The following is a 24,342-nucleotide window of genomic DNA, read 5'->3' as shown; positions in this document are numbered from 1 at the left end:
GGCAGCAGGAGACTGTGTGCCACACTGGGCTGAGCTTGAGCATAGAAGACCTCAAAGCCCACCCCCACAGTGACACACTTCCTCCAGTAAGGCCATAGCTACTCCAACAAAGCCACACTTCCTAGTAGCGCCACTCTCTATGGGGCAAGCATTCAAATACAAGTCTATGGGGGGCCATTCCTATTCAAACCAACCACATCCCAGTACCCATTTGCTCTTTTTTTTTTTTTTTTGGTATGTGTTGTATGTGTATGTTTCTGTGTGTGTAGGTGCACATCTGTGTGTGTGTGTGTGTGTGTATGTGTGCATGTGTGTGTGGGCCCAAAGACAACCTCAGGTATTATTCCTCAGGAGCATCTGCCTTATGTTTTGAGACAGTTTCTCCCTGAGACCTGAGCTCACCAATCAGGCGAGGCAGGCCGGTCAGTAGCTCCAAGGATCTACCTGCTTCTGCCTCTCCAGATCTGACATTGCAAGTGGCTATTTTTCCTTGAGTCCCAGAGATCAAACTGATGTCATCTGTTTGCAAGACAAAACGTTTTTACCAACTGTCTCCTTAGCTGTTCTCCTAGCTGACTTCAGAGATAGTATCTCACTATGTAATCTGAGCTGTTCTCAGATCCACCATCCTCCTGCCTCTGCCTCCTTGCTGGTATGGTATGGCCTGGTTTGTCTTTCCCCGCCAGGTCAGTGTCTTAATATTTTTCCCGTTATTGTGAAAGACAACACTGACAAAGGCAACCTCAAGGGAAAATGGTTCATTCTGGCTCACGGTTCAGGCAAGGGCATCCGTAGCAGGATCCTGATGCAGCTGATCACATCCCATCTACAATCAGGAAGCAGAAGGCAAGAAGGGCATGTTTCTCTTAGCTTCATCGCTCCGTTTTATACAGTCCAGGATCCACACCAGGTCCTGCCCTCAGTTCAGATGGGTCTTCCTGCATCAGTTCATTTATGATCGTCCCCCACAGGCATGCCCAGAAGCCCATCTCTCAGGTGCTTCTGGGTACCTCCAACTTGACAATTAACACTCAGTATCTGCACTGACGCAGCGCTGTAGAGGGACAAAATGACAAAGACCACGACAGTGAGTGGCAAGTCGGGGTGGCACAGACCTATAACCTCAGACAATCGCAAAGCTGAGGGGAGGGGGCTGAGGAGACTCAAGGACTGTGCTGGGTTACAGAACAAATCCAAGGGTAGTTTAGGGGGACCCTGTCTTAAACATTTAAATGAATGAATGAATGAATGAATGAAGCTTGGGGATATAGCTCAGTTGTGGAGAATCTTTCTAGCTGGTTGAGGTCCTGGGTTCAATCTGTTGTTAGTACCTGACAGAGTTGGAGAGTTGGGGTGAACAGAAGATCAGCAGGGCATGGAGGGGCGTGGCAAGCCAGAGACAGGCTTCCAGCCCCCTATCAGATCTCAGTCTTGCAATGTAACACCTGTCTGAGCTTGGGAAACGGTCTGAGCTCTGGGAAGACTGCACAAGGGTTGCTGTGAAGGAATGCTTCAGCTCTCTGCATTAATTGGTGAGAGCAGGTTTCCAACCCAAGGGAAGCCAAGCTGGCAAGGAACGAGGAGCCCGGTCACCAGCAAACCTAGAATGGACCATGGGCTTTGGTGTAACTGGCACAATGAGAAATCACAATGAGAAGCCTCAGACTCAGATCCCGATCCCAGAAACGAAACTTCACATCTGAAACCCACAATGGTGCCGGGGCCGGATTTTTTGGGACAACACACGCTTGGCTTAGACAGTTGTTTTTGATTCTGTTGGATGGAAGGAAGACATTTCTAGACACCCTCACAGTCCCAGAGAGGACCCTGGGCTTGCAGGGCACTTGAAGTGATGGAGAATGTCCACACCCAGCAGGAACTGCCCATACAGATGGCCCAAGCTGCCAGTACGGCAGGCCACAGACACACTCCTCATTTCTGCCTAGCCTCCGGACTCAGCAATCTCCTATGGGAGACCTACTGTCACGGAGGAGCCTCCAACAGATGCCCAGAGCTCCTTCCCCTCCCCCCGCTCATCTCCTGGGTAACAGTTGGTGGTTAGCAGAGGATGAAAGAGAACCAAGCATCATCATCTAGCTTCTCCGTCAGCTGAACCAATGGGATGGGGAGCACCACTTCTCTCTAGGATGCTGCATGGTCCAGGACAGGCTGGGGAGACTAGCCCTGTGCCGGAAAGGCAGTCAGGTGTGTGTGTCTGTCTGTCTGTCTATAAGCCTGTCTAGTTGAGAGAGGAGGGCATTTTCTCACAATGACAAAGCTAAACCAGACATGATGCTGGATGTAGTGGCTTGTGCCTGTAATCCCAGCACTTTGGAGGCTGAGGCAGGAGAATTGTCCTGAGTTTGATGCTAGTATGGTTTACATAGTAAGTTCTAGGCCAGTCTGGACTACAGAGTAAAATACTCAAAAACAAAAACAAAACAAAAAACAACAAAAACTCATACATTATGCCCAGTGTGGTGGCACCCTAGTCTTGGTACTGGGAGTCTAAGGCACAAGAATTACCATGAGATCTGGGCTAGCACATGCTCATGAGTTTGGCTCCATCCCTGCTCTGAGCCGGGTCAGCTACTAGGTCTCATCAGCACAGGCTGCCGTAGCCTTTGAGGTCACAGCACTATCTCTGTACAGAAAGCTGAAGTGAGGACCAGACAAAGCCTTCTCTGAGTGCCGATCTGTAAAACATTCTTAGACTCTCAGCTCCTAGCTCATGCATTTTAATAATTTTGAGGTTATATGCATTAAAGGCCAGAAGAGGCCAGATACGTGGTCTTGGGCTGGAGAATGTACTGCTGATGGCTTAAGCTTCATCAGGGGATGATGGGCATTTCCTTTTATGTGTGTGTGTGTGTGCACGTGTGTGTGCATGTGTATGCACATTGGGGTAGAGTACAGGTACATGTATACCCACAGAGGCTAGAGGAGAATGGTGGGTGCCCTGTTCTGTCACCCTCTGCCTTACTCCCATGAGATGCATCTCTCACTGAACCTAGAACAAGGTTGGGTGCCAGCATGGGGCAGGGCTCTGCCTTATCCCTCCTCCCCTCCTCTGTTTGCTCCTGTCAACTCTGCTCACTCAGTCCCTGCTTGCTCTGGCCCAAAGATTTCTTTATTATTATACATAAGTACACTGTAGCTGACTTCAGACACACCAGAAGAGAGCGTCAGATCTTATTACCAGTGGTTGCTGGGATTTGAACTTAGGACCTTTGAAAGAACAGTCAGTGTTCTTACCCACTGAACCATCTTGCCAGCCCTGAAATTTAACTTTGGTGATTAAATAAATCAATATTGTCATTATATGGTCCAGCTCCTAAAAGTTACAGTTAAGATGTAAAATAATAGTTGAGAGTTATTTATGCATTTGGCAGTGTTGAGGATCGAACCTAGAGCCTTTGGTGCCTATAAGGCACGTTCTGCCACTGATCTACACTCTTGCATCCTATTGGGTAAAATGTAGAAACTCATAAAGGGGCTGGAGAGATGGCTCAGCAGTTAAAAGCATTGGCTGCAGAGGACCCAGGTTCTCTCCCCAGCACCCAAAGAAAGGGTGGCTCACAACTGTCTGTAACTCCAGTCTCAGGGAACCCAACACCCTCTCATAGTCTTCCCTGACATTTCTTCCATGTGCAGACATACATGCAGGCAAAACCTCCATACAAATGAAAACAGACCGGGCAGTAGTGGCATAAGCCTTTAATCCTAGCACTCGGGAGGCAGAGGCAGCTGGATCTCTCTGAGTTCAAGGCCAACCTGGTCTACAGAGCAAGTTCCAGGATAGCCAGGGCTACACAGAGAAACCCTGTCTCCAAAAACAAACAAACAAACAAACAAACAACTCAAAGTTCCTTCACTGCCTTGAAGTGTACCTGAGTAGGCTGTGCCTCCACTTAGGTTTTTCACTGTTCTTCCAGTCAGTCCACAAATAACAAGGAACATTCCCGAGGTATGAGCCAGACACCAGTACCGTTTATGAACAAGCCTTCGGCTCCGTGATCGTGCCCATTTCATAGCTGATGGAATTGCAGCTCCATTGAGAAGCCTTCCCAGGCAGGGTGTGATGGAGAATGCCTTTATTCCCAAAACTCAGGAGGCAGAGGCAGGTGAATCTCTGAGAGTTTTAGGACAGCCTGGTCTACATAGTTCTAGGATAGCCAGGGCTACATAGTGAGACTCTCCCTGTTAAGTTGGGGTGTCAGTACCTAAGAAATACAGTTCCTGATACTCCTCAGCACCCTAAAGAATACAAATGCCAATTCCATTCCCTTTCTTATAGAAATCTTCAGCTGGAGGGACTAAGCAGAAATATCTAATCAAAATCTGATGCTGTAAACAAATTTCAAGAATGAAAATCAGTCAGTTTTGATTGTGCCTGTGTGCCACGCTCCAGCAGAACTGTCCACTGCCAATCTTTGCCACTTGGGCCAGCTGCCTGACATTGAACCCGTATTTGAAAGCCTGGGTTCTTGACTTCCCTAGTTGGAGTAGGAGGGGACTCTTTTGAGGCAGCTTCAGCCTTGCAGTTGTTAGACAAAGCACAGAACAGTCGGAAGCTGTTATGTCTCCTAGAGATGGGACAAAGGGGTCATCAGTCTTGACTTATTGGATAGGATTCACCTCTCAGCTTCACTGGTGTCAAAGGGACAAACTGTATACACTTAAGGTATTACATGTACACACACATACAGACACAGAGTATACACTTAAGGTATTACATGTACACACACATACAGACACAGACATGTACACACACATACAGACACAGACATGTACACACACACAGAGACACACACCACACACATACACACAGGTACACAGACACACACTATACACACATACAGACACACACACTACACATAGACACACTACACACATACATAACCACACCATATACAGACACACATACACTCCACACACACATATTCAAACCACACTGTGCGCATGCGTGTACACACACACACACACACACACACTGAAATTATTACCCCAGTCAAGCTAAGTTACATAGGCATTGTCTTAGTCATTCCTTTTCCCCCCAGTAAGTACCACCTTAGTAAATTTTAATTACTCAGTATATTTAATCCTCACCATACTAAAAAAAAGGGGGGGGGATAGAATGATTTTCAGTATTCCATGGAAAAAAGAGTAAATTTAAAAATATTTTAGGGCCAGTGAGATGGCTTAGTAGGTGATGGCGCTTGCTGCCAAGTCTGAATCCCTGAGTTCAATCCCCAGAACCCACATGGTGGAACCGGAAACTCAACTACTGCAGGTTGTCCTCTGACCTCCCATGCTCCAGGTGGCGCACATGCGCACGTGCACACAAACAGAACCAATGTAAAACAAAAAACACCGTAGCATGTCTCTCTTTCTGTGCTGTTGATATGTAGGTATCTGGTGAGAAACGCAAAGAAGGAGACATAGCTAAAGTGATGGATGTTATTTCCACAGGAGTGTAATTTCAAGTTCTTCAAAACCCCTTGCTTGTATCTTTGGGCTTTAAAGTGAGCACAATGCATCGTTTTTAGAATTGACAGTCTACATACCATATTTTAAGCTAGACAGGCAAGGGCAGACAGAAACCAGGATGAAGGTCACACTTCTGAAAAGATGGCCTTTGGAAGGTGCCTTGGTTCCTCCCCAGGTCTGCTAATCACCTCCCGGAAGCCCATGGCTTCTACCTCTAGCCCAGAGCCCAGGCAGTGCTTCCAGGAGAATGCTCTGCTGGAAAACTGTATGCTTGGGCTTAGGGCTTTATCTGGGCTAATGGATTCTTCTAGAAACTGTACACTATCTGGGGTCAGTCCTCAGTATCAGGGTATTGACCTCTCCAGCTGGTGAGAAGAGAACGGTAGTGCCGAGATTCTAACCAGCCTTTTTGCTGAACTTTAACCTTTCTCTAGGATCAGAAAACCCCGCTTCTGAGGACAGAAGACCTCTGGAAAAACAGTGTAGCCATCACCTCTACACTATGGGACAGAACTGCCAGCGAGGACAGGTAACCGCCTGCCTCCCCATACCCCAGGATCTTACATATCCCAGGCTGGCCCCAACTTCCATGTAGCCAGAGAGGACCTAGAATCCTTCTGCTCTGCTATCCACCTCGAAAGTGTTGGGATGACAGGCATACACTACCATACCCAGTCTACATGGGGTTGGGGATTAAGCCCAGGGCCTCTTGCGTGCTAGGCAAGCCCTCTGTCAACTGAGTCATGTGCCCAGCTTTCCCCAGCCTCTGAGAGGGTCCTATATACCATGCCAGACTCAGCCTATTCCCTCAGGATGTTGCCTGAGGTCCAGCTCAGAGCTAAGGCATAGCAAGAACATCACAGGGTGGGCTGGAGCCTTCCATCTGGCCTCTGGCTCTCAGTACAGGTTAATTTCTCAATCAGACCTGTGGTTTCTACCCACAGGGAGCCTACCAACCTCGTAGTTAGTTGCTTCTTGTAAAGCTATACTACACAGTCCTGTGCATGGACTATAAGCAAGAATCTGGCTTTGCTCTCTAAAGAAAGCCCCTTGGGCTGAATTCCCCCCAAATGCTTTGCCTATTCTGACATTGAAGAATGTCTTCCTGAACACTGGAGCACACCTCAGAAAACGTGACTAGCACAGAGTGTATTCCTGTGAGTGGCTGGCTCTTTTGAAACTCATCTTGCTGCACACAGGCCTCAGGACAGAGAGTCGTAGTTGTCTCTCTTAAGGGGTGGGGGAACTCATGTGCCTCGTGGGTGTAAACCCAAGGACAAAAGCAGGCCTGGCACTTGTTACATGATCTGAGGGCCACGACTCCCTCAGATCTAGGAGTAATGAATGGGCTGATCAGCCCTTGGGGGACATGTTTATCCTAACTAAAGCTTTAAGAATCAGGGAAAGTGGGAGCTGCTGAGATGGCACAGCGGTTAAAGAGCACTGACTGCTCTTCCTGAGGTCCTGAGTTCAATTCCCAGTAACCACATGGTGGCTCACAAACATGTGTAGTGAGATCTGATGCCCTCTTCTGGTGTGTCTGAAGACAGCTATAGTGTACTCATAACATAAAATAAATCTTTAAAAAAAAAGATTCACGGAGAACAAGCTTTAGGGTGCTGACCAGAGATGAGGGGTTTAGGCATGGAAGAGCCCAAGAAGTGTTCCACCGTTTGTCCTTGAAAAGTCTGGCCCAGATGTGTTTTCCTTCCCTCGGAGGCTTCCGGAACGCTGAACTTGTGACTTCTTCCCTCCCCGAATTTATTTTTTCTTCAAGACAAGGTCTCACTATGCTAGCTTAGGCTGGCCTGGAGCCTCAATCTCCTGTCTCCACCTCCCGAGCAGTAGAATTCCCGCAGCAAGCTTATGGGATGCTAGGGAATTGAACCCAGAGCATCACGAGTACTGAGCAAGCACCCTATCAACTGAGCCACACTGCAGCTCCTGCGTCCTCTAACTCCTGAGTAGAAGCCTAAGCACCTGTGTGGGTTACAGGGGAACATGGGAGTCACAAAGGACACCAAGATGAAGGCCCCCGTAGCTCCGGACCTCTGAAGGCACCCCACCCGCACCCCCACCCCTCCTTTCCCTCTATTCCTCAAGCAGCGTGAAAAATAGTGCCTCCTGCTCTGGGAAAGGAAGAGGGTTTCCAAACCACGAGCTTTATTTGGGATGTCACTGCCCCCTCCTCCCTGCTCCCTTCCTGTGCCCTGTCTGGCTTTGCCAGCCCCAGGCAGAATGCCACCAAGAGTTTATAAAGCAGTCCAGGCCTGCCCCTGGCGAGGTGACACAAAGCAGCCAGTGTCGCAGGCACCATGTGGCAGTCAGGAGGCTTGGACGCTTGTCTGGAATGCAGTGTCAATCCATGGGTCTAGCCTTGGTCTCCGTGGTGTCCAGAGAGACACGTGGGTCCCAAGCTCTCTCAAGATTTAAGGTTGAGGACCAGGCATTAGAAGTCCGGTATATCCCTCAGGCAGCCCGAGAGGAGCTTCAGTTGTTACCAACCTCTGTTAGATGATGAGCTATTCTGAGGCTGTTCCCACTGCACACGCAATCCCAGCTCGTCTCTGCATTTACGGTTCCTGTATCCGTGAATTCCTCCAGCAGTGGGTTGAATTTCTAAGAAAAAAATATTACATCTGTCGTGGATGGTACAGACTTTTTTGCCATGCCTTAAGTGACGCTTTAGCACGGCTTCTAGCCCTGTGGTGTACATCCTTAGCACCCAGAGGCTACTGAGAGTCCACGGGAGGGCGGGGGACATGGCTCAGCAGCTAAAATGCTTGCTATGCAAGCTTGAGGACCTGCGTTCTGGTCCCCAACACCCACATAAAATCTGAGCATGCAATGTGCATTTGAAACCCCAGTGCAGGGAAGGGGCGGGGGCAGGGTAGAGACAGACAGATTCCCAAAGGCTCAGTGGCCGGGTATCAGGGGCAAGTTCAACGAGAGACTCTGTCTCAGACAGACAGACAGACAGACAGACAGACAGACAGAGCAAGACAAAGAGACAGAGAGAATGGGTCTGGTGAGGTAGTGAGGTGGCTAAAGGCGGAGCAAACCTAGCAACTGGGGTTCAATCTCCAGGACCCATATAGTGGTGGATGGAAGGGGACTTGACCTCATTAAGTGATCCTCTCATATCCACATGAGTGCTATGGCCAGCTCCCCCACCCCAATAATCAAAACAAATGAAGTAAAGAGAGATTGAGAACAAGTCGCCCAATGTCGACCTCTGGCCTCCATTACACATATGCATGGATGCACACACTCACATGTACACACACACAACCATGTAACTCTATGTGTGTGTGTGGGGGGGGTTACAGGTCACTGCAGATACTATGGCATTCTGAAAAGGGGACTTGAATGACTATGGATTGTGGTCTCTGAAGTGAGGCAATCCCTGCTACACGGACATAGGAAGGAAACACTATATGGCCCAAGTTCTCTCCTTACATGGGCTTACGTGTCTCATAAGGCCCAGTGAGGTAGCAACACTCCCATTTCACTGATGGGGAGAACTGAGGCTTGGAGAAGTTCAGTTACTTTCCCAAGCTTGTAGAGCTGGCCAGTTGCAGATCCCAGATGGTCCACTGGGGTCTCTGTCACTCCTCTAGTCGCTCTGTCACTCTGTCTGTCCTTCACCCTTAAACTCAAGGCTGCGGGTACGGTTTGCTACTCCATTTCTGTGTTCCTGCTGCCATACATACTGTGGGTTGTCCTAGTTGAGGCATACTGTACTCTGGATAGTGAGTTTCCATTTGTGGCCTAAGGGAGGACCAAACCGTGTAGTCCCATCTGGACAGCTTTCTCCACAACTGCTGTCCAGACAGTATTTCCCATTGCTACCTTAGTCTTCATTCTCATGAGGCCTCTTAAGTATCTGTAAGGCTTCCTTGCAGCCCCTTTGATATGAGGTTTGCTTGGATAAGGTATCTGCATATGACCACCTTAGACAGCCTGGGCCTTGGGTACATGCAGACCTTGTGTGAATGGTTCTGATGGTCTATAGTGTGGCTCCCCCAACCCTTTGTTAAAACCACAACGTCTGTGGGTTTTGTTTTGTTTTGTTTTGTTTTAAATCTGGAACCTTCTTGGAAGAGGCTCTAGTGTTGCACTTATAAAGAGCATACATTTATTTATTGAACACTTAGTGTGTGATGAATCACTATGAGAAGTGCTGAAAAGACAGCCCCAGCCCTCCAAGGGCAACAGATACATGGGTTACCTCTGAGTTTTACAGAGCTGGCTATGTGCCTTTGGGGTACTGTCTTAGTCAGGGTTTCTAGTCCTGCTCAAAACATCACGATCTAGTGGCAAGTTGTGGGGAAAGGGTTTATTCAGCTTATACTTCCACATTGCTGTTCATCACTAAAGGAAGTCAGGACTGGAACTCAAGTAGGTCAGGAAGCAGGAGCTGACGCAGAGGCCATGGAGGGACGTTACTTACTGGCTTGCTTCCCCTGGCTTGCTCAGTTTTCTCTCTTATAGAACCCAAGACTACCAGCCCAGGAATCACATGGAGGCATTTCCTCAAGGGAGGCTCCTTCCTCTGTGATAACTCCAGCTTGTGTCAAGTTGACACACAAAATCAGCCAGTACAGGAGCTATACAGCCTTCCAGGAGGCTCGGTGTCCTTCCTTATAAAGGGAGGCCGTCCCTTCTCATCTATTGTGAGTTAGGAGGGAGCCGATGTACTGTGGCGTCTGCAGGCATGCTATGGCTTGCATACTCTCCTCCCCCTCCCATAGTAATACTACAAGTAAATGTAATTACTTTTTAAGGGGTTGGGAGGAAGATTAGAAACCGTGCTAGTTATCTTCCATCGCTGTGACCAAATACCTGACAAGCAGCAACTTGAGGGAAGAAAGGTTCTTCTATCTCACAGTTGAGGGAGCTGAACCAGGGTGCAGGAGCATGCAGGCAACTAAGACCCCTTGCTTCCTCAGGAAGTGGGGTCAGGCTAGAACTTCTCAAGTTCCGGTCCTAGTGAGAACCATTTCCTCCAGTGAGGCTCATGTTCACTTCTGAAAGGTTCCACAACTTTCCAAAATATAACCATGGTGGTGGTGGTGGTGGTGGTGGTGGTGGTGGTGGGATCAGACAAGCCTCTGGTGACAGTTGACATTCAAGACTCATCAGGAACTAATAATGGAGCCAGGCCCAAGGACAGGAGGCCCTTTCACGGGCTGCTCTGAGAGGCCAGTGGCTACACTTCCAATCTCTTAGAGCTGTGTCCTCTATACCAGTCAGCACACCTCAGTGGCCAGTCCCTAGTGGACTCCTAGCTCACTAATGACAGAGGCTGAGCCTCTCTTATTCTCTATTTATTTTATGTACACATGTTCTGCCTGCATGTATGCTTGAGCACCATGCTCACACTCAGAGCTCTGAGAGTAAAGGAGAGGGTGTCAGGTCCAATCCCCTGGAACCAAGCTCAGGCAAGGTTGTGACCCACTGAATCTGAACCAGCATCCTCTGTTAAACAAATGCTCTAAGCCAATGAGCCATCTCTCCAGCCCGTTCTCCATCTTTGAACTCTCGGTGCCTGTGTGGAGGATCCGATAAGTATTCATTTGAATAAACTCATGAATGGGAAGTGTCACGATCATTTCCTTTCTTCCGAAGGGGCATTAGTCCCGTTTGCACTGGCTCCTGCGGTTTGCTTCTCTGGCTTAGATAGGCTACACGCATCAATCTATGTGGATGCAGAGTGACAAACTACCTTTGTAACTCTATCTTGTTTTGTCTTTAAGGCTGTAGATGTTGAACCAAAAATACGACCCCCTCTCACAGAGGAAAAGGTAAGAAGTCCAAATGTGGGTTTGTTTGTTTGTTTGGTTGTTTGGTTGGTTCCTCCAGGAGCATTCTTGTGTGTATAAAAGATATTGTGTGGAGCCGGGTGGTGGTGGTGCATGCCTTTAATCCCAGCACTTGGGAGGCAGAAGCAGGCAGATTTCTGAGTTCGAGGCCAGCCTGGTCTACACAGTGAGTTCCAGGACAGCCAGGACTACACAGAGAAACCCTGTCTCAAAAAAACCAAAAAGCCATTGTGTGACTATTCTGTTCCCTCTAGAGATTCTGATGATGATTTTAAACCACGGGGCTTCCCCACAGTAGATTCCCCTGGGTGGGGAGCCGTGTTTACTTTCAAAATGTTCCTCTCTAGGCCCAGATTTCCACACAGCAGGGTACAATGAGAGAGCCTTTAAAAAAAAAGATTTATTTATTTATTATATTTATATGAGTACACTGTAGCTGTCTTCAGACACACCAGAAGAGGGCATCAGATCTCATTATGGGTGGTAGTGAGCCACCATGTGGTTGCTGGGATTTGAACTGAGGACCTTCGGAAGAGCAGTCAGTGCTCTTAACCACTGATACGGACCTCAGAGCCCATCCCCTCTGTCCTTGACACAGATGAGTGTCAAGCCTTTCTTACCCACAGAGGCAGACATATTTCATAGGACCCTGAATCAGAGTTTTCTGTGCCTCCCTCCCATTCCCCAAGCAGGCACCTTAATGTGTTTTAAGGCCGAACAGGGGAAGCAGGTCTATAGTTTTAGTACTTAGGAAGCAGAAGCCAGGGTTGGGGTCGGGTAGGGGTGTGGGATGGGATGGGGAGGGCTAGGATGGGGTGGCTGCAAATGTGAGGTTAGCTAGGCTACAAAATAAGACTTTGCTCCTACAAAGAAAACAAGAAGAGCATGCAATAGATAGACTCCAGCATGGTTGGCTCCACTGGAAGGGTATGGTAAGGTAAAGGCTTTAGTAACCAACCTGCTGTAAGGGGGTGGTGGCACAACCCTCAGCTAAGGCAGAAGTAGCATAAATTTGGGGCCACACTGAGCCACCTAGTGAGAGCGCAAGTGCACACCCCCCTACACACACACACACACACACACACATACAAAATAAAACAAACCAAACCAAAAAAACCCCAAAGTATCAGCTTAGTAAGTCTGTTTTTGTTTTGTTTTGTTTTGTTTTGTTTCTTTTCTTTTCTTTTGTTTCTTTTTTTTTTTTTTTTTTTTGAGACAGGGTTTCTCTATGTAGCTCTGGCTGTCCTAGAACTCCCTCCGTAGACCACTGTGGCCTTGAAACTTAGAGCTCTGCCTGTCTCTCTGCAGATTTTCTTTTTTTGTTTGCTTTGTTTTTTGTGTTTTGACTTTGTAGCCATGGCTGGCTAGCCTGAAATTGTGTAGGCCAGGTTGATCTTAAACTCACAAAGATCTTTCTGCCTTTACTTCCCAAGTGCTGGAGGAGGGGGTTGTTGGGGGAGTGGAGAGGAAAGGGTATGGGTTTTCAAACCTCAAGGCCATACCTCCTCCCACAAGGCCACACCTCCTAACCCTTCCCAAACAGTTCCACCAACTGGGACCATGCATTCAAACACGTTCGTCTACATGGGCCAATCTCATCCAAATCACCAAACCTATCCGCCTTTGATCTTGGATTTCTCCTCTCCCAAACCAGGAAACAATACATTTATGTTGTTAAACCACCCAGTCTGTGGCATTTCATTATGGTAGCTATACCAAAAGTTAATTGAACCCTCCAAAGCAGAAAAAAAGCCAAATATTCATCTGTCCTTGAAAGGGTAAATAAGCTGTGGTATGTCCGCACAATGGAATATTATTTAGCAATAAAGCAACAAAGCTCAGATACATGTGACAGAGCAAACCTTAAAATCATGTTCAGTGAGAAAAGCCAGTCACGAAAGACCATGTATTGTCTTGTTCCATTTATATACAATATCCAGAATAGGCAAAGATATGGACCTAACAAATGTTTGCCGATGACCCAGGCATATAGAAAATTGCAGGCTGATGGCTCCCGGAAGGAGAGGGAGAGGAAATCTTCTAAGGGCCACTGTGGTGCGGATGTCCTTGTTCAGAGACTGTACCACAATTCATTGTCGAATTAGCCATGACATGAGGCCTGTCTCTAGTCCCAGCTCTTTGGAGGCTAAAGTAGGGAGATCCCCTGAGCCCAAGAGTTTGAATCTAGCTTGGGCAACCTGGCAAGTCCCTCCAAAAACAAACCAAACAAACAATAAAACAACACACACACACACACACACACACACACACACACACACACACACACACACCTTAAAACAACTAAGGGTCTGGAGAGACGCTCAGCGTGAGTTAAGAGCATTTGTTGCTCTTGCAGAGCACCACGTGGTGGCTCAGAAAAAACCCGTCTGTAACTCCAGGTCTGGGGATCCAAAGCCTTTGTCTGGCCTCCCCAAGCACTGTAAACATGTGGTGTGCACACGTACACATGCAAGCCAAACAGTCATACACATGAATCAGAAGGACAGAATCAGATGGTTAAATTATGTAATATGTGAGTTTACATCTCAATAAAACATAACCTTCACAGAGCCCCAGCCCTTGGAGGCTCAGGCAGGAAGATTGTGAGTTCGAGCCCAGTCTGGGCTACACAGTCAGACCATATCCCTGAAAGGAAACCTCTCCTTTAAGGATTCCCTAACAAAGTACCACAGACTTACAGAACTAAAAGAACCCACAAGATCAGTTTTCCAGACAAGGCCCCAGGCTCCATCACAGAGCTCTTTGGGGGGGGGGGGGCTGGGGGGGGGAGCAGTTTAACCCTTTGTGGGCCAGACTGCAGAAGGCAGCCTGAGAGGTGAGACTGGGAGTGTGTGTCCTTAGTTGGTTTCCTTTGTTCTGAACTCTGTTCTGGTGACAGGTGAGACGTGGCCTGTAGAACAGAAGGTGCCTGGGGACAAGGCTTGGGTTGCCAGCTTAGGTGACAGGGAGCAAGTTCTGCCTGGGACACCCTTGCCCACACAGCTTGGCTTCTCCCTCCTTTTGTTCTGCCCAAATGTCACACCCTCGGGGATACCTTCCTGTCCATCCTGCTTGAGACGATTCCCCTTACCCCTTGGCCGCTTAGCCTCTATACTGGCTAGGAATGAGTTCGCCTACTTGTAATAGAAAACCCTCAAATAGCCACAGTTTGGGGCACAGGGCAATTTCATTTTTCTCTTTATTTTAGAAACCTGGAGATAGGAAGTGTGGGGCTGGGGCTGGTGCAGAGTGCCTTGCTGACTCTGCATGACATGGGGACACTGGCACCTGTTTTAATTTGGTGCTTTATTCTGTCTGGCTGCCACGCCCAACGTGATTTTACAATCCATGGAGCTGGCAGGAAGGAGGCAGGAGGATCGTTCTAGGGAAAGTGGCACAAAGCTGTTACCGGAAGTCGCCAGGCGAGACTCTAACTTCCATCCCTTTATCTGCCTGGTTGGAGATTGGTCCAGTGGCCGGGTAGCTGCAAAGGAGACTGGAAATATGATCCTTATCCTGGGCTGGTGGCGGTAGTGAGGGTGGCTGAATTCAGCTAAAAACAGAAACATTGATTCGTCAGACCAAAGGAGAAGTGGTTATCTTGGGATGTGGCCGGCCTAGCGACACCACGCTGGCGCCTGTGTGATACATATTCAAGTAGGATTTGTTCACTATCTGTCTCCCTAAATGTGGTCAGACACGGTGTCTTGTCCATTGCCAGATTTGGGGTGATGGGGGAAATAGAGAGTAGAGAGTATCTCATATTTATTGAGGTGAAAAAACGACGCCGTGGGGGTCTTGAGAAATAGCAGGGTTCTTTCTCTGTTCTACATTTGGTTTTATGAGACGGGTTCTAGACATGAAGCCCAGGCTGGCCTTGATGTGTCTGATTGTGGCATCTGAGTGCTGGGATTACAGAATGAGCCACCTGAGCTGATACAAGTATATTAAATAATAAATGACCACTGCAGTGGGAGGCACCGTGTTTTCAGTGTCCGTAGGCGGAGAGGGTTTGATGCTCGGAGGAGCTGGGAATATGTGTCTGGAGTTTTCGAGTCATATGGAGGCTGAAAGGCTTGACGAGAGTGACTCTTCAAGGTGTTTGCTTTGAGATAGGCTGGTAAGATGGTCCTTGAACCCCACATGCATACCACAGTGTGCCCATGATCACACACACACACACACACACACACACACACACAAGTAAATGAATAAATGAATAAAAAGTTTAAAAAGACACACCTATAGACAATGGCTCTTTTATTTTTGAGACTGGGTCTCACTACATAGTCCTGGCTGGCATGCAGCTTGCTATGTTGACCAGGCCGACTTTAAATTTGGGGCAATCTCCTGCCTCTGCCTCCTAAGTTTTAGATACAGCAAGGGTTTTTTGTTGTTGTTGTTGTTGATGATGATGATGTTTTGTTTTTGAGACAGGGTTTCTTTGTGTAGTCCCGGATTCCTGGAACCAACTCAGTAGCTTAGGCTGGCCTTCAACTCAGAGATCTGCCTGCCTCTGCCTTCCAAGTGCATGCACACCACTGTAAAAGTACCTTTTATCCTCCTAACATTAATCGTTGTCTCAGATTCTTACTGCCTTCGTCTGCTAACCTAGGCCTCGTCCTGGAAGCTTCTAGCCTCTGTACAATCTTATCTATATATAGGCCTAGGATGCTTTTAGCCTCTTAGACTTACTGACTGATACAATCTGGCTTCTCCCAGCTTCTCACTGAATTGCTCTGCTTGGCCTCACACTAACTCTGGCAATCTGTTCTGATGATCTCACTCCTTCTCATTCTCTGGCTCATTCTGTCTTCACAGGGATTCTGGCTTATTCTCTCTGCAATCTGTCTCTAAACAACATCCCAGGAAAAATGCCTCCTCCTTCCTTCCCCTCTGCACTGCCCCTCAAGTAGCTTCCTCTTCCTCTCTCTTCTCGTGAAAGTTGTACATATCCTATTCTGTCAGATTTCTCTCTGATTTGTCACTTTGTCTGCCACTCAATTAAACATCACTTTAAAAAAAAAAAGTTTATTTATTTATATGAGTACACTGTATGAGACACACCAGAAGAGGGCATCGGATCCCACTACAGATGGCTATAAGCCATCATGTGGTTACTGGGAATTGAACTCAGGACCACTGGAAGAGCAGTCAGTGCTCTTCACAACTGAGCCCCTAAACATCACTTTTAAACATAGGTTCGTCCTTCTACAAACTAACTTTACCTTCATTGTGTTGGATTATGTATTAAGGGTGTGTCTATATTCCAGCCAGAGGGATTAAAGGTGTATGCTAAAGACTGAGCCACACCCTAACTGAAAACAGAGCCCCCCCCCCCCGCCCACCCCGAAATAACACAGTCAAGGTTCACAAAGTTATCAAATATCCAGCAACACACCACCACTGCCCAGCACAGAAGGGCTTCTTAGGCTTTTCCATTTGTGACCCACTTTTGCCTATTTTTTTATATGACTCTGAGTACATAGGTATATAGGGCAGTGTACAAATCAAATATTTACTGATAATAAATCATAATTTACTAAAATGAGTCATATATATATATACATACATATATATATACATACATATATATATATATAATTTTTTAATATAGGGTTTCACTGTGTAGCCATTGTTACCCTGAAACTTGCTGTGTAGACCAGGCTGGCCTCAAACTCACAGGAATCCTCCTTCCTTTGCCGCCGCCTCCTCCTCCTCCTCCTCCTTCTTCTTCTTCTTCTTTATTTTTTAAAAAGATTTATTTATTATTATATGTAGCTGTCTTCAGACACACCAGAAGAGGGCATCAAATCTCATTACAGATGGTCATGAGTCACCATGTGGTTGCTGGGATTTGAACTCAGAACCTTTGGAAGAGCAGTCAAGTGCTCTTAACTGCTGAGCCATCTCTCCAGCCCCTTCCTATGCCTTCTGGGTGCTGAAATTAAAGGCATGTTCTACTATAGTCAACTATAACTTTTAAATTAAATTACTGATTCTTGTATGGGGAGGGGGATGTCAGTGTGTATGCGTGCATGTATGGAGGTCAGATAACTTTGACAGTAGGTTCTTCACAGTGGGTTCCAAGGGTGGAACTCAGGTTCTCAGGCCATCTTGCTAGCTCTAATATGCATATAGTCTTACTACCTATTAAAGATAAAAGCAATCTGGCTGTCAATGAGTTGAGTGTACTTATTTTTCCATAAAGAATTAACCTGGCCTTCAGGAATATTGTTTCCTGAAGAGCATACCAAGTCTTTAGAGTCTTTTTTAGAGTCCATGGCTGTTCAGTTTTATAAACATCAGTGCTGAGAAATACACAGGACAAGACTGCAGAAGCACATTCAGGCCTATTTCAGAAATCGTTAGAAATTCTGTCCTAGCCGGGCGGTGGTGGCACACGCCTTTAATCCCAGCACTTGGGAGGCAGAGGCAGGTGGCTCTCTGAGTTCGAGGCCAGCCTGGTCTACAGAGTGAGTTCCAGGATAGCCAGGGTTACACAGAGAAACCCTGTCTCGAAAAAGCCAAAAAAGAAAAAAAAGAAAGAAAGAAAGAAAAGGAAATTCTGTCCTAGTCCTGAGCTAACATATGCTCATTAGTTCAGAGCTTTTATTTTTTATTTATTTATTTGTTTGTTTGTTTGTTTGAGACAGGGTTTTACTGTGTAGCCCTGGCTGTCCTGGAACTCACATGCATAGACCAGGCTGTCTGTGTCATCACAGAAATCCTCCTGCCTCTGCCTCCCAGGAGCTGGAATTAGAGATGTGTGCTACCATGCCTTGCTATCAAGTAGCAATTTTAAAAATCAGACTTTCGAGCTCATGAAGTCTGCAGAGATTGCTAATTTGATAAATGCTAACAAATGATGTCCAGTAAACATTTTAAAGTCTGTTTTCTATAATTATACCATTGTTACTCTTGGAGCTAAAACACAGCAGTTCATAACATACTCAATGTTAAACACATGAGCTTCCATCGAACCCCAAAGAGTTCAGAGTGCCTGACAGGTGGCAAGTCCCACCTAGGCTTAACCCGTTCTTACCATGAGCCAACTGTGTTTAACTTACGGTTGCGCATGATGGCACCCACCTTTAATCCCAGCATTTGGGAGGCAGAGGCAGATGCACCCCCATGTTTGGAGGCCAACTTGGCCTACAGAGTAAGTTCCAAGCCAGCCAAGGCTACATGGTGAGACCCTGTTTCAAAACAAAATAAAACACCCCTTCCCAACAGATAATAATTCCCAGCCCTTGGGAGGCAGAGGCAGGCAGATTTCTGTGACTACATAGACAGCCTGGTCTACACAGTGAGTTCCAGGACAGGCAGGGTTACAGAAAAAAAAAAAAAACATTTTAAAAAATTGCTATTTGCTAACAACAACAACATGACTGATTTTTACTTCTCTGAATTCAAACATCTTTTCCTTTAGGAAATCAGGTAAAATACCAAGTCAGTCCTTAATTCGCTCTGTGCTCTCCTCCCCAGAAACCCTGACTGGGTGTGATTTGGACCTCGTGTATAAGCACTCAGTCCAAGTATATTTTGGCACTAAATCAAAGGCGGTGGGTGGAGGCAGACCCTTGCTGGCTCTGTGAAGGTGGCCGAGTGTGGGGACTGGGCAACATTGTCCTAGAAAGCCGTGGTGGTCAGCTTGGGCACTTGTAATTGCTCTGGGCCAACAAGATAAGGGCTTTCTTGTAGGGAAAGAGGCCTGGCTTAAGATAAAGAACAGGTGCCTAAAAGAGGTACCGCAGGCTAACCCTCCCTCTCACATGCCTTCCTCTGTCCCTTTGGGGTAAAAGCCAAGGATGGCAGAGTCTAGCTTTCTCTGAGTAGTGGTAAACCAAGTCAGGGTAGAGCCAAGCAGGCAGGCAGGAGTCATTATGATACCTGAGGGGCAGGTGTTTGGGGAAACAGTAAAGAGATTACCAGGGAAACCAGGGTACAAAATTCTCATGCAAAACTTAAATTTGGCATTCCCTCTTCCTTCCTCCTTGATCTCAACCCTGGCTTTAATGCCTGAAGTCCATTGCTAATTAAAACCAACCAATTAAGATGGAGGCAATGCTTTTACAGATGTCAGAGGTGTGTTGATCAGTGCAGTGTGTGTGTGTGTGTGTGTGTGTGTGTGTGTGTGTGTCTGTGGTGTGGGCTAGAGCTGGCTAGAGGTGCCTGCCTTGGGCTGAAGAAGGTAGTGGCTGCTCTCATGTCTAGCCCAACACTCGATACATAATTATCAATAAGGGTGGCTAGACCCTAGCTGTCAGAAATGGTGGGTTTTACAGTGAAGTCTAACCGTGGTTAAGTGTTGACTGGTATTTATAAATCACTAGCTGTGCTAAACAAGACATTATAGGGTCTAGTTTTAGCGGTTGTCAGCGAATTGATCCTGTTAGCATGTTGGGGGACAGAATTTTGGGCCAGTCAGAGGGAAAGCAGCTAAGGATGTAATTTTATCAGCCCAGTCGCTATGGGCGGTGCCTGGAAGTGCTGCTAGGTTTTGGAGCAAAGCTGATTAGAGGTTGCAGTGACCTTTCACTCTTTGGTACTTGGCATCAGAAAGCCCCTCCAGGCTGCTAAGAGCACTACTTGGGGCTTCATTATAGAAGTCATCATGTCTCTTCACCCCTGTGGAAATCCAGGGTCTGAATCAGCAGTTCTCATTGGGCAAGTTGTAAACCAGGTTGCAAGCCACTGAGGTGTCTGTCACTCAGGAACCCTCTCGGCAATGTCTTCTCTTCACTGCAAGACCTGCAGTCTACAGCTCTCTCTCTCACACCTCATTGACTGATTAAGTGGGGTTAATGATATTTGTCCTTGTAGCCTCCCCAGGCTGTTATCGGGAGAAATGAGGCAATACAGGAGAAACTGCTCTGTAAATGGGTGACATTGTGTAAGCATGGTCATCAGGAGGCGTGCGCTTCCTGGTGCCAGGGGTTCAGCCCATCTGTCAGAGATCACAGTGGAGGAATTCCCAGGACTGTGGAGCAGATGGGAATGAATTAGATGTCCTAAGCATTTGGTCTGTATCATCTTCCGGGCAGGTGTGTTTGGCGGAGCGGCCGCCTGACAACATTTGGTCCGTCCTTCCCACGACTCGTAGCAGGAGAGACACAGTAGATGAACTGAGAGTTCAGAGGACTTGTGGGAAAGATGAAACTTTGCCCAGAAGGGGAAGAAGCTTGGGACTCTCTGGGTTGAGGTCTTCCTGTAGGTCTGGGAGTAATCAAGGCAGCTAAACTGGGGTTTAAGACTTAAGGAGCGGGGCCTGAGGCAAAACCCCCATTGCTACAGTACTCACCGATGCCCCAGCAAGCACAAAGCCCTCAGTTTAACTTCAACTTTATGTTGCATGTGGCAGTGGGACCCATGATCCAAGCATTCAACAGGTAGAGACCAGAGATCAAAGTTGAAGAACATCCTTAGCTATATAGAGAGTTCAGGCCAGGTTGGGCTACATAGGACTTTACCAAAAAGAAAAGGACCAGGGGTAGGGTAGTAAAGGGGGGAAAGACACACACTAACACGAAGAATCCAGAACCATGCGTGGTGGTGGGCACGTGGGAGGCAGAGGCCGGTGGAACTCTGAGTTCGAGGCCAGCCTGGTCTACAGAGCAAATTCCAGCACACCTAGGACTACACAGAGAGACTATGTCTTGAAAAACCAACGAAACAACCAACCAACCAAAAATAACTCATGCGTGAGGCCTGGAAAGATGACTCAGTGGTAAAGGTTGCTGCCTGCTCTAGCAGAGGTCCTGGGTTCAATTCCCAGCACCCACATGGTAGCTCACAAACATCTGTAACTCCAGTTCCAGGGGATCTGATGTTCTCTTCTGACCTCCTTGAGCATCAGAAACATGCATCACACACACACACACACACACACACACACACACACAATATATATATATATATATATATATATGCAAAATATTCATATAAAACCCCTAAAAAATTAAAAATAAACCCAGGCATAGTAGTGCACACCTTTAATCCCAGAACTAGCTAGACAGAGGTAGGCAAATCTCCATGAGTTCAAGGCCAGCCTGGTTTATATAGAGAGTTCCAGGCCTACCAGAGCTACATAGTAAGACCCTGTTTTAAAAACAAACAAATAATAATAATAATAAAAAAGACAAGAAACCTTTGTGAGGTGGTCTAGGGCTCAACTGAGAGAAGACACAACACTGCTGTAGTGTTGGCTCCAGGGAACTGCCTGATGGGAGCAGATAAGACCAGGCCTCCGGGAGACAGTCACCCATATCAGGGAGGCAGTCTTGACTCAGAGTTGCTTATCTGGCCCAGGCTGCCTGAGGTGGTGGGGTAGGATGGACAGAGTGCTGGCTAGGCATCAGAACTGGGGTTGAGTCCCGGCTCCAAATTCTACCGCAACCTGCCACTGGGCAAGATGGCCCACCAGCTGTGCATCCTACGCTGCCTTGCCTGTAGAGAAGAGCCCTGGTCCCCGTTTGCATGGACTCTGAGCACTGTCCGAGTGTGCCCTGTGGAGGTGCTGGGGCCTGGGAGGCCAGGGTGAGTGACTGAGGTCATGGGAGGCCAGCTTAGGCAGGAAGGCCAGACATGCCTTCCTGTGGTGAAGGGAACTTGGACAGGTATAGATGAACGGGGAAGGGTAGGCGAGCAAAGGGGTATGAGCGGTGCCACAGTGGAATGGACCTGTGCAGTCTGAGGAGAGAGGGAAATAGCCCTGTTGTGACCAGGGGCCAGGGAAGAGATACACTCAAAGAGTAGGGTCAGCTACAGGGCCAACATGTTTAAATCGGCTCCATCAGGGCCCAGAAGGGACTGCAGGCAGGGACATAACACAATTAAGGTTGCTTTTCAGGGAGAGTGCCGTGGCCTGCAGCTCAGAATGGCTTGGATGGCTGGTAGCCAACAACCAGAAAGCCACCTTAAATGTTCTTGTAATATTTCTAGCTAGACAGGCGAAAAACTGGGGTGGTAATGGTATTGGGAGCGGCAGTGAGTCTGACTTAGAGATGTGAATTAGGAAATAATGCTAAGCCTTAGTGCCTCTGTGTGTGTGTGTGTGTGTGTACTGAGTCACCTTGGTACAGGGGTTGGGGGAAGGGATAGCAGAGGTGCCTACCTGCCTATAAGTTTGGCCAGCTTTTTCCCAATTCTGGTTTGTTGGGTAAGGGTTGTATGGGGACAGATTATAGTGATAGCTGAAGGCTGAGTGAGGGGGCCGTGAGTCTAACACGGGGAGCAGAGAGATGGCCCATTCAACCTACAGAGCTCTGAGAAAACAAAACAACCCTCCATCCTCAAAGATGTCCCAGCCTTGAGAGCTGGCTGGCAGAACTACATTTGCAGAGTCGAATGCAGCTTAGAAGAACCATTTTGTCCTGACACTGGTGGCCATGTTGGTAGCGTTCGCCTGTGCATATGTGTGTGTGTGTGTGTTAGTTTGAGATTTATGTGGGCCTCAAATGCTAATCTTTTTGAGGGGAGATCCTATTAGGAAAATAATTTAAATACAACAGTTAGGCCCTCCCTGGGCCTGGAAATGGCGATATACAGGTTGCGCCCCCCCCCCCAAACTTTAACCTGTAGGCTCCCAAGTTCATTCTATGAGAGTACTTCCCACTTAATTTGTTAGACACAAGTGTTTATGCTCTTTCACAAAAATCATGGGGTGTAGACATCAGTAGTTACAGCTCCATCTTAGGGGTAAAGAAGTGACTGAGGACACATCTGCACCTGCCATTGGGCAGGGTGGGGATGTGTCCTGGATAGAGGTATCAGGTCTACCACCTCTTTCTCAGTGGGCAGTGGTGGCTGGAAGGGTCCTGGGGTACTTGAGGGGTGTTCCAGGCATGGGCTCCTAGCCCCCCAGGTGTGGGCTAGAAGTTAGCCTCTATAGTTCCCTCAGGACAGATGCTGCAGCCCTGGTCATGGGAACATGGCCTGCAAGGGAAGCTTAAGTAAGAGACACTGCATACAACGGCCAGGTCACCAGCACTGAAGCTAAGAAAACCCTGCCCGACTCCTGAGCAGCAACTGTAACGCATTGCCTCAGACTCCTCACCTGTAGAATCAGAGCCACTTCTGTATGTCAGAGTTCTTACTTGTCATAAGGTACAAATACGATTTCCCCTCAACCTGAGTCCTGAACAGTACCCCCAACCTCCCAGAACCCGGATGCCCAAGAGCTAGAGAAGGGTGGGAGGATCGGGACAGGCTGGGAATAGGCCAAAATTCCCACTCGGGGACCATGAGCTCTTACATGATGTCACAGGGGCAGGCGCTTTGGGTTTCGCTATGTGAACTCTGACAGGCTGTGGTGGGACTCCGAGCATCATCCTTAGATTTTGGATCCTCGATGGCAGGCAGGCACAGGGACCCAGTGCAAGATCTGTGAAGCCGCCTAGTTTCGGCTTCCGCTCTCTTTCCACGCCCACTTGTGTGCTTCCCCAACAGGGAGGATGGGAGGGGTGGGGGACGAGCCCTAATCTCCGAGGAAGGGGTGTGGCTCCGTTCGCGTTCTCCAGTTTGTGGTGTCCTGGATCTGTCCTCTGGTCCCCTCCAGATCGTGTCCCACACCCCACCCACTCTGGCTTGGCACTGTGCCACCACGCGTGACCGCGCGCTCCTTACGTGGGGAACGTGCAGGGTGATGCCTCCTTTCCGGCGCGGGAGGGAGCGGCCGTCATTCTCCTGCTCTGGCTGGGAAGCCCCAGCCATAGCGCGGCAGTGGCGCCTTGTAGCCAATGGGGACTGAGGAGGTGGGCCGGCTGGCGGTTGTCACCCTCCCGGGGACGGGAGCTCGGAGGTCTGGAGAGAGCAGGCAGACGCCCCGCCCAGGGACTGAGGGGGAGGAGCCAAGGGAGGAGGAGGTGGAGTCGCGGATCCGCCGCTGGAGGACCACTGCTCACCAGGGCTACTGAGGAGCCACTGGCCCCACACCTGCTTCTCCGCATCCCCCACCGTCAACATGATCGCCGCGCAACTACTGGCATATTACTTCACCGAGCTGAAGGATGACCAAGTCAAAAAG

At 48.1% G+C, this 24,342-nt stretch overlaps 1 protein-coding gene and 1 long non-coding RNA gene across 13 annotated transcripts in view; one reads left to right on the top strand and one right to left on the bottom strand.

Moving 5' to 3' along the window:
* Window positions 1-24,342, top strand: part of Hk1 (hexokinase 1) — a 111,066-nt gene that overhangs the window by 15,566 nt on the left and 71,158 nt on the right. For 4 of the 8 annotated variants that reach the window (NM_010438.3, XM_006513243.4, XM_006513245.3 and 1 more), the window contains 2 exons: window positions 5,925-6,019; window positions 11,250-11,297. In NM_010438.3, coding sequence (NP_034568.2) covers window positions 5,993-6,019; window positions 11,250-11,297 — 75 coding nt within the window. In that variant the 5' untranslated portion in view covers window positions 5,925-5,992. Of the gene's footprint in view, window positions 1-2,058; window positions 2,206-5,924; window positions 6,020-11,249; window positions 11,298-21,637; window positions 21,855-23,933 lie in introns of those variants that run through there. The other 4 variants (XM_006513242.2, XM_030244904.1, XM_006513246.4 and 1 more) reach the window with 3 other exon arrangements.
* Hk1os (hexokinase 1, opposite strand) lies at window positions 744-24,121 on the bottom strand. Of its 5 annotated transcripts, none has more exons than NR_168630.1 (3): window positions 23,943-24,121; window positions 7,996-8,109; window positions 744-1,054 (listed from the first exon to the last, which is right to left on the bottom strand). It is a non-coding gene; the product is annotated as a hexokinase 1, opposite strand (long non-coding RNA). The 5 variants fall into 5 exon arrangements; NR_168631.1 differs by lacking the exon at window positions 23,943-24,121 and adding an exon at window positions 23,572-23,720; NR_168629.1 differs by lacking the exon at window positions 7,996-8,109.

This window comes from Mus musculus, chromosome 10 (assembly GCF_000001635.26).
Source record: "Mus musculus strain C57BL/6J chromosome 10, GRCm38.p6 C57BL/6J".
In the NCBI taxonomy this organism is placed as follows: Eukaryota; Metazoa; Chordata; class Mammalia; order Rodentia; family Muridae; genus Mus; species Mus musculus.
This window is presented reverse-complemented; position numbering and strand designations above follow the sequence as displayed.